Here is a 15,021-nt window from a genome sequence, read left to right on the forward strand (position 1 = left end):
CACCGTGTACACATGCCCACATAATGTTCACACGCCCACACCGTGTACACGCACTTCACACCGTGTACACACACCCCACACCGTGTACATGTGCCCCCACCATGTTCACACACCCCACAGTGTACATGCATCCCACACTGTGTACACACACCCACACCATGTACACACAGCCCCCTCCGTGTACACANCATGTTCACACGCCCACACCGTGTACACGCACCTCACACCGTGTACACACACCCCACACCGTGTACATGCACCCCCACCGTGTACATGTGCCCCCACCATGTTCACACACCCCACAGTGTACATGCATCCCACACTGTGTACACACACCCACACCATGTACACACAGCCCCCTCCGTGTACACATGTCCCCACCACGTACACACACCCCACACTGTGTACACACACCCACACCATATACAAAAGTTAAAAAACCAACTCAAAATAAATCAAAGACCTAAATGCATAAACTAAATTCTAAATCTCTTACAAGAAATCATGGGTAAATTTTTGTAACCTGGATTAGGCAATGCGTTCTGACACATGACCATCTGACCTAAAGCATAAGCAACCTAAGGGAAAAAAATAGAAAACTAGATTTCATTGAAATTAAAAACTTTTGTACTTCAAAGGACATCATTAAGAAAGAGGAAATCCTTGAAAATAATACATGTGATAAGGACCTACCACCTAGAACACATCCAGAGTACAAACTCAAAAACAATGGGGAAAAAAGGGATGATCCAATTAAAACACAGTCAAGGAGTCTCAACAGACATCTCCCCTAAGGAGACACACAGAAACAAGAGTTCAGAGTAAAGTGGACAAGCGGGAACCATCCAAGGCCCACCCAGCCCCGCTGCACCCACGCCACAGAGCGTCACTCAGCCAGATGCAGGCACACGGTGTCCACACGTGCCACGACACGCCTGCGCCCTGGAGACCCTGTGCTGACGGTGCAGCCCCCACTGCACGTTACAGGAAAAGTCACAGAGTAGGTGAGTGGCTGCCAGACGCTGGGCAGAAGGGAGGGTGGGGTGGTGAGTCACAGGTGCAGGGTTCTTTCTGGGGCGACGACAAAGGTCTAGAACTAGACAGTGGTGAGGGCTGCACCACCTCAGTACACCAAAATCCACGGAAGCATACACTTTAAAAGGTGAAATCTATGGGATGTGATCTCGCAGTTTAAAAACTCAACTCCTATAATTTTGCGCTACTTAAAGCGTGAGCCACCCAAAAAGAGGTGCTAAAACCACTTCTAGGCCCTTATCTGGTGGGCCCACTGGCCTGGGCAGAGGCGGCCCCCCTCCCACAGGGACTCGAAATGGAGAACAAGCCCCTCTCCCATAAAGGAGAACCAGACACCCTCATTCAAGAAGGGGCCACTGTGGAGTCTCACAAATAACATTTATTGACCGCCTTCAGGGTCTCACCAGCATCTGCAGCCTCACTGGAGGATATAAACTTGGATTCAACCCTAGCTGTGAATTATATGACCTGAAAAAATGGGGGCATCATAGACTCCTTCTGATTTGATGACTTTCATTAAAGACTTGATTATAATTGACCAGTTCATGGATGTTCTCAACAGTAGCTGGAGATTCCAAGTTCAAACCCAAAACAACTGTCTGGAAAGCAAAGAGAAAGGCAGTTACTAGGAACAGTGCCCCACGTCGGGCCCACGGTGTCTGGCCAGGACCTGTAAGGGAGCCTCCGTGGGCTGGAAGGCGGGGACACCCCCACAGCAGAGGGGGTGCATCCAGATCAGCGGTGCACTCGGTCCCTGAGCAGCCCAGGCAGGAAAGGGTGCAGTGAGGTGACTCCAGGGCACGTAGCTCCCCCCCTGCAGCCATGGGCCCTAGGGCAGACAGACACTCGGCCCCCAGAGCCCACTTTCTCCCTTGGGTGGGAAAGGAAGTCCCAGCCTTGCAGAGCTGTGCATGGAAGCCAATGCAAGTAGGCTGGGGCGGCCCCGTCTAGAAGGGATGTGCCCAACTGTCCCTTCCAGAGCACCTGCTGGGAAGGCCCCGCGCAACCCCCTCTCCCAAGGCCTCCACAGCAAACCTCTGCCAGGCCAGCTCATGGGCAGCCAGCAGCTTCTCCTGAGACAAGCCGGTTGTGTAGTCTGCGGGGATCTCCCCGGACACCCCAGACACCCCAGAAGAACAAGCTGGGACCTGCGCCTCTACCCTAAAAACCTGGCTCAGAGGCAAACACTCCTACGACATCTTTAGCACCTCTCCTTCGGCTTACCCTGACCATCCACCTCATGCATCCTCTACACCCAAGCTTCTTTCTTTGCTCTTCCCAGAGTGGGCACGGGGGAGCTCTACCCACTCTGATGTCAACTTGGCAAAGATAAAAAAAGGGACAAATCAGGGCACCCAGGTGCCTTAGTCAGTTAAGCGTCCGACTTTCGCTCAGGTCATGATCTCGCGGTTCGTGGGTTCGAGCCCCGCGTCGGGCTCTGTGCTAACTGCCAGCTCAGAGCCTGGAGCCTGTTTCAGAGTCTGTGACCCCCTCTCTCTCTGACCCTCCCCTGCTCACGCTGTCTCTCTCTCTCTCTCTCTCCTAGAAATAAATAAAACATTAAAAAAAATTTTTTTTTAAAAAGGGACAAATCTTTGAAAAAAGCTAAGAAGAAACAATGTCACGATGTCAGGAGCCCTACTCCTGTGCAAGGACCACACCAAGGTCAGAGACCTTGCCCCCACCCCCTTCCTGAGAGCACTTGACCCACAGAAGATGCAACCCAGGTCTGTGCAGGCACCTGCCGGCAGACGTGCCCCATGGCATCAGTCTGTAGTCACCAGGGCAGAGGCGACACCAGTGTCCGACACCAGGGGAGCGCACCCGCAGGATGTGGGGGAGAGAGCCTCCCACCTCTGGCCAGGAGGAGAGACAGAGAGCTAACCTGCGGTGAACAGCTAGAAAACATTTTAGATACTAGACATTTTCTAGAACATTTCTCTTACATGGAGAAGACAGACAAGCAAAGAGCAAACAAGTCAATATATGCAGGTTGGAACTGCGTACATGGACATGTTGACAGTTTTGCAGATCTTCTATTCACACCTACATGGACGTACACAGCTGTGATGGAAAAGCCTGAGCAGGAAGGTAAACGGCGGGGNNNGGGGGGGGGGGGGGGGGGGGGGGGGGGGAGGCTATTTCAGAGACTAAAGGAAGCAGCCCCTGCCCCCTCAGGAGGGTGTCACCCTGGAGGCTTCATGAGGAAGGGTCCAGGTGACAAATGCAAGGCCTGCGTGCGGCTAGTGGGTTCGAGGCTGGGGAAAGGGCTTTCCAAAACGGAGCCTTGGTGGCTGGGCCTGGGCTGGGGGAGAGGCCACAGGTCCTCAGGCCCGAAGGGGTGCTTATGCCCCAGAGCGCCGGCTGGGCGAGGGAACAGCCCCGGGGTGCTCAGCGCCCCGCCGTCAGCTCTGCTGTGCCTGGACTGTGATTCCATCCCGTGTGGCGTGGACGGCAGGTGCAGCAGCGTGCTAATCCCACCACGCCCATTCATCACCCTCTCATTGAACCACAGCCACGTTCTCCCACATCCTTGGTTCAACTGAGCCCACGGCCGCTAACCAAAACAGCCCAGGAGGGGGATGGGCCCAGGGCCCCCAGCGCCCCCACCCTGTGCCTGCTCACCGGATGGCCACCGCGACCCTCACGACAGCCTGCAGGAGGGTGAGGAGGCTGAGGCCAACGGGCAGGAAGGGGACCGGGGGGCTCGCTCCCCTCCCTGGGGCTGGTGGCTCCTGGCGGTGATGGGCCTGGAGCTTCCGCCACTTGAAGAAGAGGCTCCCATTGCAGCAGATCCGCCAGCGGTGGTACCAGGAGCAGAAGTCCAGTGGGGAGTCTAGGCGAGAAAGCGAGTCAGCTCGGGGCAGCGTGGGGACGGTGTCTGCACACCGCTTGCGGGAGAACCCTCCAGAACCCAGAGCGGAGCCACCAGGTGCCCCAGCAAGGCTGGTCCCAGCCCCATGAGTGTGGACGCCAACTGACGCTTATGGAGGTGAAGGGGACCCTGTTCTGGGCCAACTGTGGGGCTCCTGCTGGCGTTTCTGGAGTCTTTACCCCTTACGGCTGCGCGAGAGGACGGTTTATGGTTACAGACAAGAGGCCACAGAATCCGGCTGCCGTGGGCTTCATGTTATTCTTTGTTTTCAGAGGGAAACAAGTGGGTGAAGCTTGATGAGAGGCTGATGACTGGAGCTTAGCGATGGAAACACGAGCTTTATCTGAGTGTCTGAAAATCCACGACCACAGGTGCGACTCCCATGATGCTGTTGCCCCAATACGAGCTTTTCTGAGACCTGCTTTGGTCAGCCTGTGACCCTTCTGATGTCACATCTAATTTACATTTTATCCCACTACTAATATTCTACTACTACAAATTACACATTATTTATGTGCTATGTTAGATATACTACACGTATGCTGTGTTGTACTATATGCTATATTACTAATCTATACCAATACGTTAAAGCATGATTAATATAAAACATGATAAATATGGTTTATTTGTTAAAAAATCCTACAGCAAAAGCATGTAGAAGAAAACCAGAGAAGCCCCCTCTCTACGAGAAAAATACGAGGGGATAAATGCAGACTTTCTCTTTAAAATGGAAATAATCTAGATTTGAGGCCAAGGGAAATATTTTTTAAATTACTGTATATGAAGCTCAAGGGGCAACAGATCCCACCTGTCCTGGTACCAGTAAGACCCCGGCCCCCAGTCCTGTCCTGGGACCACCTTCTGGGCCGAATGGGTTTAAGGCTTGGCACATGATGCCTATAAACTGCCTGAAATGTCAACAATGACTGAACTAAAAGTTAATACTCGTTTTTGAAAACATATCAAATTGATGCACGATTCAACAATAAACAGCTTTTAGCTCTTCCTGAAGACACCGAGTATTCACAGCCAAAAACAACCAATAAGAATAAATGCATAAACATGTGATTATACAGTTAAAAGAGCAGTTTCTCAAACTGTTCTTGTCCTGCTACTGTGGTTTCTTCATAAAGTGATTTCTGGCTCTTCTCCCCGAAAACAAGCCAATGCGTTGCTTGCTCGTCGGGTTCTTTACCTGTCTCCTGCTCCCCCTCCCCCACCCGGGTGTTACCTGTGACTCAGCCCAGACACACACCACCGAACCCTCACAGGGTTCGAATCCTCACCCAAACAGGGCTTTAGCTTCCCCAATCCACACGCATGGGGCCCTGCGTGTGGACTGCGGCAACTTAGTTTTCCCACGCTGCCGTGTGCCCAGGGGGCCCTCCCACCATCCCTAAGGCCCACACGCTCTCCGTGGCAGGTGCCACACCCCCACTTACATCCATCCTCCTACTGAGAGACACTTCAGCTGCCTCGGACACCCTGCCAAGGACAGACACGTGGTGGGGGTGGCTACCAGACATCACCCAACGTGGCCTCACCACATGAATACGCTTATCACAAAAGCTGACAGATGGGAGGAATGGATGAAGCGGTCAAAAGGTACAAACTTCTAGGGGCGCCTGGGGAGCTCAGTCGGTAAAACGTCCAACTTCAGCTCAGGTCACGATCTCACAGTTCGAGGGTTCAAGCCCCGCGTCGGGCTCTGTGCTGACAGCTCAGAGCCTGGAGCTGCTTCAGATTCTGTGTTTCCCTCTCTCTGACCCTCGCCTGCTCACACTGTCTCTTTCTCTCTCAGAAATTTAAAAAAAAAAAAAAGGTACAAACTTCTAGGAATAAAATAAGTCCTAAGGATCAAACCTACAGCATGACGAGTAGAGCTGGTAATACTTCATTGCATATTTGAAAGGTGCTAAGAGAACAGATCTTAAAAGTTCTCATCACAAGAAAAAAAAAATCTGTAACTATGTGGTGGCAGATGTCAATCTGACTTCTTGTGTTGGCTATTTCACAATATATATAAGTATCAAATTGTCACACTGCACCCTTGAAATGAACATAATGTTATATATCAATTATATCTCAATAAAAAATAGTTTGATAGGTGCCTCTAACCTGCCCCCCAAAGGCTGTGTAGCTTTGTGCTGCTCCTAATCATGCTACTTTTACTATCAGGGGAGACCTGTATTTTTGTTTTGTTTTGGTTTGGTTTTTTTGTTTTTGTTTTTTTTAATTCTTTTAATGTTTATTTATTTTTGAGAGAGAGAGAGAGACAGAGCATGAATGGGGGAGGGTCAGAGAGAGAGGAAGACACAGAATCCAAAACAGGTTCCAGGCTCTGAGCTGTCAGCACAGAGCTCAACGCGGGGCTCAAACTCATGAACCGTGAGATCATGACCTGAGCCGAAGTCGTACGCTTAACCGACTGAGCCACCCAGGCACTCCAAGAGACCTGTATTTTTGTAGCACTAGGAGGTGGGCATGCCGGCCAGTGGCCGCTCATTTCCTGCCACTCTCCCAGCCAGTCCTGGGCCCCTGGGGCCGCTCAAACTGCCTGCACATCCCAAGGACCCAGCCCCGGCCTGGCATGCACCCATTCCCTCCTTCACAGATTCCGGCCAGGGTGCTCACCACGCACAGCAGAGCACGGCCGGGCACCGGGGGAAGGACTGATACAAGCCACAAAGTGTGCCTGCTCCTTCACTCGCGGGCAACACGAAGGTGGTATACGTGTTAGCTGTCAGAGCGGGAAACACCTTCACGAGCAACTCAAGCCACTTCAAGGGACAAAGAATGTAACAATGGGGATGGAGGTGCCGTCTCCTCGTGTGCCGACAGGAACACATGACCACATGGTGGGTCACAAATACACACACTCTGCTGCAAGTTATCTACTGCCTTGTGAACATGCACGTACGTGGCACATACTACAGCCTCCGTAAACATGTGAAGATACACACACTAGGTCAAATGTGTAAATTCCCTGAAACATGAATACACGTCTAAATACCGTGTCATCGACATGTGGCGTGTCCTGCACATGGAGATGGAAGTACAGGCGCCATGTCATTAGTGAACACAATGGTAGTCCTAAGTGTGTACACATATACGTGTGTGTACACACCCACCCCCGCACAAGCACACACACTATGTCACAAACTATAGAAGGTTAGAGCCTCTGAAGATGGACTGGCGGAGTCTAAGGCTCTTGGGGTTCGATGGGGAAACAGGGGGTGGCTAGGGATGTTGTCAAGAGGAGGGGGAAAGCAGGGTGAGTGCCACACAGCCATCTCTGCTTCACAGACACATGGGGAGGAGAGAAGTCTCCCCAGCCCCACCATGAGACCCCCGCCTTCCTCGGGGAGCAGGAGAGGATGAGACGCATGTACACTCCGTTACCTTGAACGCCTTTAAAACTCTGCTGCCTTTTCACCACCTAGAAGAAAAGAATGTGGGCAAATGTATCAGCCCAGCCTGGTGATCTACCGGAGGGTGGGCCCAGTGATCTGGCCTAGAAACCAGGAAAGGGCTGTCACCAGCTCAGGTTGCAAGCCATGGTCCCCTTGTAAAAGGCCTTGGAGTCTGAATTCTAGGGACAGTTTGCTACTTGATGACAGCAGACCAGAAACTGGAAAGCGGGAGGACACCCGAAATGCACTGGGGATAAGGGGCCGTGGGCTGAGGAGAGCTGGGCCTGGCCCACTGCCCCGGCAGGGGCTGCCCTGGAACCCAGAGCCCTGGAGGGAGCCACACAGAGCTGAAGAGTGAGGACAGAAGCTCAGAGCAATGATCCTTCCCGGCTCCTCCATCCGCCTGCTGGGATGCAGGGGCTGGAGCGGGAGGTGAGGCCAGGTGAGGGGGGAGGAGAAGGGGCAGGAGAGACGGCACTAATGATGGCAGGAGCAACGGGTGTCCCCTTCAGAGGACAGCCCCCAGGACACCAAGCCCACCCTCCCCTGCACATGCCCCCCTCCTGCACTCTGCCGCCTCTGCTGTGCCTTCCAGGAGACCCTGGATGAGCAGAGGCTACTGTGGGGAGAGAACCCAGCACCCTCCACCCCACCTCCGGCCCCTCTAGGGCCTTGCTGCCGTGAGCCTCCCTCTTACCTTCGTGTGAGGCCTCAGGACCTGAGGCACCCAGTAGGGCATCACGGCCTGATCCCTAGGCACCGGGAGGCGGCCCCCAAAGCGGTGGCACGGGCAGGGGCATGCCTTGGTGGTTTTGGGGGTATAAAACTGGACCATCTTTGGGATCTAACAGAGAGGAAGGGAAGACAAGATCCGAAGGGGTAGTGCCCCAGGAACCGTGATGGGACAAGGCCCTGGGGAGTCCCTCTCCTGTACCTCCCCCGATGAGCACACCCCAACCACCTGCCGAGAGAGCACAGTCCCAGGAGACCGCCTGCATCTCTGCAGTGCCACCGCGCAGGGTGCCACGGCGGCGGGACGTGTGGGCTACAGTCAGGGGCGTGGCTCTGTCCTGAGCCCAGAGGCCTCCAGGAGTGGCCCCTGGGCACAGCATTTAGCCCCTCGGAGCCTCAGCTGTCTTGGCTATAGTGGGCCATGCCAGCTTTGTGAAAACGTGGGTCAGAGTCTAAGATGGACCAGCGTCTGATCCAGCAAGTCCACTATCGGAAACACGTGCATCTAGAAAACAACGCTCACAAAGGCGACCAGCGGCAGCACTGGCGATCGGGCCTGACAGCCTGAATGCCCATCCGTAAGGGACAGTGAAGGAGGGACACGGGGACAGCAGGGAATGGGGCAGCCGTTGGAAAGAGCGGGGTGGACCTGCCTGTACTGACATGGCTGAGCGCAGAGGCGTGATGGCAGGTGGGAAGCGCAGCCCGCAGACACCTAGCTGCAGGGTGCAGCTCTCACAGAGAATCAACGTGCCGTACTGCCTGTGCCTGAGTAGTGGGGGGCCGTGCCCTGGCCGCATTCTGTACCCTCTCCACAGCCCTGTGCTGTGCCCTGCGACCCCGGTTCCTTCCAGCAGAGGGACCGCGTGGAGCCTGCCCCTGCACTTCGGTTAGGCCGTCCCCTGATTTGGCCAGAGAACGAGGAAGCGACAGCAGCCATGCGGCGCACGCCGGCCCCGAGATCAGGGACAAGTGGGGCCAGGCTTCCCAGCTGAGCCCCTCAGACACCTGAGCAATGACAGTGACTGCTGTGTCAGCCAGGCGTTTGGGCGTTGTTACATGTTGCCAGTGAAGGAGCACACGCACAGCTCCCCTGCAGGCCCCCCGGGGAAGCCTCGGGGGAGGCGTGGGTGGGGAGCTCATTCACCGTACCCCTTTGTACCCTGGAAGTGCCCACCACGTGCTCATGTCACGCATTATAAAAGACAGTAAAACCTCCTTCTGAGGGGACCCTGCCGACTTCCCGAGGCCGAGGAGGCCCAAACAGCACGTGTGGACGTGGGGCGAAGCACACAGGGCCCAGCGGGGAGGCCCGAGGGCCGCAGGCTCATCCAGAGGAGGACATGGGACAGGTTCCAGAGAACCCGGGAACCCCCTCCACTCCCTCCACCTGCCACCAGGGCGCTGCCCCAGCAACGGAACACTCGTGCCCTCGCCCCCACCCCCGGGCAGGCATCTGAGGAATTCCCCAGGCAGATCCTGTGGGTAGCCCCTGCCGCAGTCATTCCCCACCACCACCCCCTTGTTAAAAGAACTAACTTTGCCCAAGGGGCGAAGTGCCCAATCCCAAAGGGTCAGCCTCGGCCAGGCAGGGCTCTGCCAGCAACGTGTCTGGGGGTGAGGACAAAGAGATGAAGAAGTCGGCCAGGGCTTCTGGGAATTTCTTACCCTGGATAAGAAAAGGAAATGAGAGAGTAACTTCTATGGCCCCTGAGAAAAGGAAACCTCATAAAGGCTTCCTTTGTGTCACGTGTATCACAGTGTAAGGAAGAGACCCACAGTCACCATCTCGAAACACACAAGCTGGCCACGCCAACACTAGGAGTAAAGTGTAAAAAGAATCTGGATGCTTAGGCACACTATCCAGCTATAAAACCAGCCCTAGAAGAATTCTCTCTCTACCAAAGACCCTGGTTGAACCCACTGTGGGTCAGCTCTGTTACTTGCACCTAACACCGCCCCCTGGTGGAAGAGCAGCCTGCCAGGCAAGTGGAAAGAAGGCCGGAGCCGTGGGGGTGGGGGTGGGGGGGCAAGATCAGAAAGGACCCCAGGAACTTCGCCAAGGACTTCGGTCCATACTCAGAAATGAGGGGCTATGGGGGAGTGACAAGACCAGATACACAGTTAAAAGCTCTTGGGTGGCTGGGGTGCCTGGGTGCCTCAGTCGGTTGAGCATCCACCTCCTGACTTCCACTCAGGTCATGATCTCACGGTTTTTGGGATCAAGTCCCGCATCTGGCTCCACACTGACAGCACAGGGCCTGCTTGGAATTTTCTCTCTCTCTTTCTCATTCTCTCTCCCCCCCGCCCCGCCCCTCCTTTTTCTCTCTCTTTCAAAATAAATTTTAAAACTGAGAGGAAAAAAGTATAAAAGCTCATGGGGCTTCAGATCAGCAAATGGCCAGCCAGAGCTAGGACGGATGGAGGAGGGGGGACGGGCTGGAAGACATGAGACCGGCTGGGCACCCCGGCCTCTGCACTCTTTCTATCCAGCTTAGGGCCACCTCCTCCCTGATGCCCAGTAGCACAACTCAGTAGGGACAGTCATGGACTCTAATCCCTAATCTGCTGTAGACTGACTCTGTGACCTTGGAAAAGCCCCTGTCCCTCTGTGGACCTCAGTTTGCCCATCCTTTAAAGGAGTACAATCATCCCTACCCTGCCCAACTTTCAAACGATACAGTGACAACAGGAAGGACTAAGGCTGTCATCCCTGCCTAGAACAATGTGACTCAGTCACCTTGAAGCCACCAACCCCTTTGAGAATCTACTAAAAAACAAGAAATGACAGATGGCCTCACTATAGATTCTGATACTAAAAAGGTAGTTAGAAAATATCATGAACGACATCACACCAATAAATTTGACAATGATATAATGGACAGATTCCCTGGAGCTCACTAAGCAAGAGGCAGATAACATAAATAACTCTGTATCTATGAAAGAAAGTTCATAGTTAAGAACCTTCTCACAAAGGAAGCTCTAGCCCCACACGGCTTCACTGACAAATCCTACCTAACCCTGAAAGAAGAGAAAATACCAATTCCACATAACATCTTCCAGAAATCTGAAATGAGACAACTCGTTCTACACGGCCAGCATTACCCTAGTACAAAGGTCAACTAGGAAAAGGCAAATCAGTAATCCTTGTGGATACACTTGCAAAAATTCTAGTCAAATGTATCGAGAGAATAATACATCACCATTACATGGGGTTTCTCTTGAGAAAGAGTTTAACTTTTGGAAGTCCATCAATGTAACTGATCATATTAACACCCTCCCAAAATTATTATTTTGATAGACACAGATAATACCCAACATTCATTCTGGATACAAACTCTGAGCAAACCAGGAATAGACCGGAGCCTCCTCAGCCTGACACAGGGTATCTACACCAATGGCTAACATCACACTTAACGGTGAAAACCTGAATGCTGTCCCCCTAAGATGACAGAGAAGACAAGGACGTCTTGTCTCCCCACTGTGTTCATCAGTGTCCTGGAAGCTCTAATCATTGGATAAGGCAAGGAAAAGAAATTAAAAGGCATCCAAACTGGAAAGGAAGGAAGGAAATCCTCTCTCTGCAGATGACATGATCATGTTATGTAGAGAATCTGATGGAATCAGATAAGGAGGTAAAGCAATACTGTGGGATAGACAAGATCAAAACACAAAACTCAGTAGTTTCCTTAAAAAGCAGCAGTGAGTCAGAGTGCCTTGGGGGGCTCAGTCAGTTGGGTGTCTGACTTCGACTCAGGTCATGATGTCAAGGTTCGTGGGTTCAAGCCCTGCTTCGGGCTCTGTGCTGACAGCTCAGAGCCTGGAGCCTGCTTCGGTTTCTGTGTCTCCCTGCTCTCTCTGACCCTCCCATGCTCATATTCTCTCTCTCTCTCTCTCTCTCTCCCGCCCTCTCACAAAAAATTTTTTGTAATAAAGAAATACAAAATGACCTTCAAGCCATAGGAAAAAATCAACTTAAAATGGATCACAAACCTAAACACAAACTATAAACTATAAATCTTCTAAGCGTCTCTCCAGATATTTTGCCAGTTTCTTAAAAAGTTACACATACTCCATGACATAATTCAACAATTCGCCCAAGAGAAACGAAGACACGTTCACACAAAGACTTGTGCACAAACGTTCACAGCAGCCTCACTGCTAACAGAAAAAACTTCTGGAAATGATGCGAACGTCCTTCAGGGGGTGAGTGGCTCCACCGTGGTCGATTCAGATGACAGAGCTCTTCTCCAGCACTACTCAGCGACCACAGAGATGGAGCTCAAAAATAATTATGCTAAGTAAGGGAAGGAAGCCAGAGTCCTTACCACATGACTCCATTTATATAAAATCTGAGGAAATGTGGACTGGCCGCAGGTGACAGAAACAGATCCATGGTTGCCGGGAACAGTGGGGCAGGGCGGGTCGGGTACAGTTGCAAAGGACACAGGGAAACTTCTCAGGGTTGTGTGTATATGCACATTAGCTCAGCAACATTGTGGCTCCACAGTGCATATCTATGTCTGGATTTAGCAACCTGTCCAGTTCACACATGTGTCATTACCGTGTGTCAATCTTAACTCCATAAATTTGGTTTTTGAAAAATTCCTGATTTAAAAAACACCAACTGTCTCCCAGAAATTGTAAAACATCCCTCATGTAATATCTATGATGCTGAGGTGTGACTGGTCCCCTTAAGTCCACCCTGGAGTCAGGTGAAGAAGCCCTGGCTCAAGTCACCTACCTTCTTTCGGGGTCTCAGGGACAAAGGGACCCAGTAAGGCAAGGCCGCCTCGACCCTGGGCACCGGCAGGCAGCCCCCGCACCTGGCCTGGCACTCACAGCAGATGGGCTCTCGGACAGTACTGGGGACGGGGCACATCTGAGCAAGAGCCAGAAAAGACAGAATTAAACATGCTGTTACACTTGGCGATATGAGCCAAGAACCCTCTGGAACAGTCCATCAATGCTCAGAGAGAGCCAGGGAAGGGGCAGGGTGTCCAGGGGCAGGGAGCGGGGGCCGCAGCTCCTTCTGTGGCTCAGAAAGAGGCAGGCTACCAAGGCTCAGCCCCCAGAGTCATCTAGATGGGAGACCAGCAGAGCTTGCAGACCAGGTTGTGAGGATCCATGGCCACTTACAGCCACATTGCCAGGAGCGCAGATGGGGAAGTACGAGCAACTGCAGTGGGGCTGCCCTTTCTGTGGTTGTGTCAACCCACCCCAGTGTTCACATTTGCCAATGCGTCCACATCCATCCCATGGGATGCTCGCCCTGCCCACACGCACAAAGGAGACAGGAAGTCATCCTCTCCGGGGCAGGATGACGAAGCCCGTGTCCAGAGCAGGTGCATCAGGGGAAAGTGCCAGTTCTCCCAGGCCTCCTGAATCCCTATCTGAAGAGTCGTGAGGAGCCAGGGTTGGGGGAGGGAGTGGGTGGCCCTACATAGACCTGCTGGGGGTCGGGTGATGGGCCCACCCACATTCTCCACTCTCCCCAACCCACGGGCAGGTCGGACTTGGGGCAAAGTCGCTGAGGGTTTGCTTTCCTTACCGAATGATCTATGAGGCACACTTCTTTCCCAAAGGTTTGAAATGTGCTCTTCCTAGAAAACAAGAACAGGATGGCTTAGAAAGTTCTGGGCTCTGTGTACACTGGGGGACAGGACTGTTGGGTGAGGACCTGGGCCAGACTTCTTGAAACTGACACCTGTGTCACTAAGCCCCAGGGAGGGAAGGGTCACCCTTCTGAGACTAAGAGGGGGCAGGGGCTGACCACAGAAGCAGGGGTGGGCATGCTCACGTGCTGACGTCTCAGGGGGCCCTGAATGTGGCGCTAATGTGAAACCCCGCGTTCCCAAACCTCCCTGCTTCACGCTCGCTCCAGCTCAACTTGTGCTAGGCCCTTCAGGAGAGAAAGAATGCTCCAGACCGCTGAGGATGCCCCAAGACCCGGAGCTACCCAAGGACACTCAGGACACCCCAAGCTTACTTGGGGTCCTGCAGGAAGAGACTGTCAAAACTGTCCACTAAATGACACTCCTTCCGGCATAACCTGGATGCTTTTGTTTCTGGGATGACAGAAGCATTTGGGGGGCCACACAGACCAGGTTACCTTCCCCATTATCCCAACCCCGCCCCCCACAAACTACAGGAACGCCACATGGGGTCCTCAGAGGGATAAATGGAACCCAAAGCAAAGCAACTTTTCCCTGACAGTGATGTGTCCGGGTGTTTGTAACATGGAAACCGGAGGAGTGACACGGTGCTCTGGGGTCTCATGTTTACGGTGACCATCACCATTACTGCCATTTTATTACAGCAACGGCTTCGGGGCGCTGGGTGCATCCTCCCCCTGCAGGCAGTGACTGCACCTACGTCCCTAAAGGGCACCGCCGTCTCCCTGTCCCCACCGCTCAGTCCCCAGCCCTGAGGCTGAGGCCCGGCTCTCTGAGGACGGTGGCTCAGAAGGGTGTCATTCCCCAAGTCAGCCCAGAGAAACTCACTGAGGGACGGGGGGGCCAAAATTTAGGGGAAAGAGAATATCCTTCTGTGGGGAGACTGGAAGCCTCCAGGTCTCGGCTCCGGGCGGACATCCCGGCCACAGTCCCTGAAGACCTGCCCTCCGTTCTCAGCCGGTGGAACAGTAACCCGCCCCCGGAGCTGCCGCCAGCGCAGGCGTGCCCTCTGCCCTGCCTACGGGACACAAGCTACCGCGGGGCCGGGCTGACGCGGGGCCCGGGCCCCTGACGGCGGGGCTGGGCTGCCCCGGGTGCGGCGTCCGCGGCCCGGCGTGCGGGGCTCAGGGACGCACCTGCCTGCCGCGACGCGCTCCGGGGAGTGCGTGCTGACAGACCCAACGGACACCCGGGGCTCCCGGAAGTGCCCGCCGCGGCTCTGACAGGCCGGCGGGGTGTGAGGGAGCGGTGACCATCCTGAGGCGGGTGACGACAGCAGTGCCGGCTTTCA

The 15,021-nt window shown here is 53.8% G+C and overlaps 1 protein-coding gene across 1 annotated transcript; it reads right to left on the bottom strand.

Moving 5' to 3' along the window:
* Window positions 1–1,392: 1,392 nt before the first annotated feature.
* On the bottom strand, window positions 1,393–15,013 carry CUNH16orf95 (chromosome unknown C16orf95 homolog). The gene is made up of 7 exons (XM_077754220.1): window positions 14,867–15,013; window positions 13,607–13,658; window positions 12,800–12,937; window positions 8,021–8,167; window positions 7,313–7,349; window positions 3,661–3,871; window positions 1,393–1,634 (listed from the first exon to the last, which is right to left on the bottom strand). The coding sequence occupies exons 3-7, from the start codon at window positions 12,935–12,937 to the stop codon at window positions 1,616–1,618; spliced, it is 552 nt and encodes a 183-aa protein (XP_077610346.1). The 5' UTR covers window positions 13,607–13,658; window positions 14,867–15,013; the 3' UTR covers window positions 1,393–1,615.
* Window positions 15,014–15,021: the final 8 nt, after the last annotated feature.

Source organism: Crocuta crocuta, unplaced genomic scaffold (genome assembly GCF_008692635.1).
Source record: "Crocuta crocuta isolate KB4526 unplaced genomic scaffold, BGI_CrCroc_1.0 scaffold61, whole genome shotgun sequence".
In the NCBI taxonomy this organism is placed as follows: domain Eukaryota; kingdom Metazoa; phylum Chordata; class Mammalia; order Carnivora; family Hyaenidae; genus Crocuta; species Crocuta crocuta.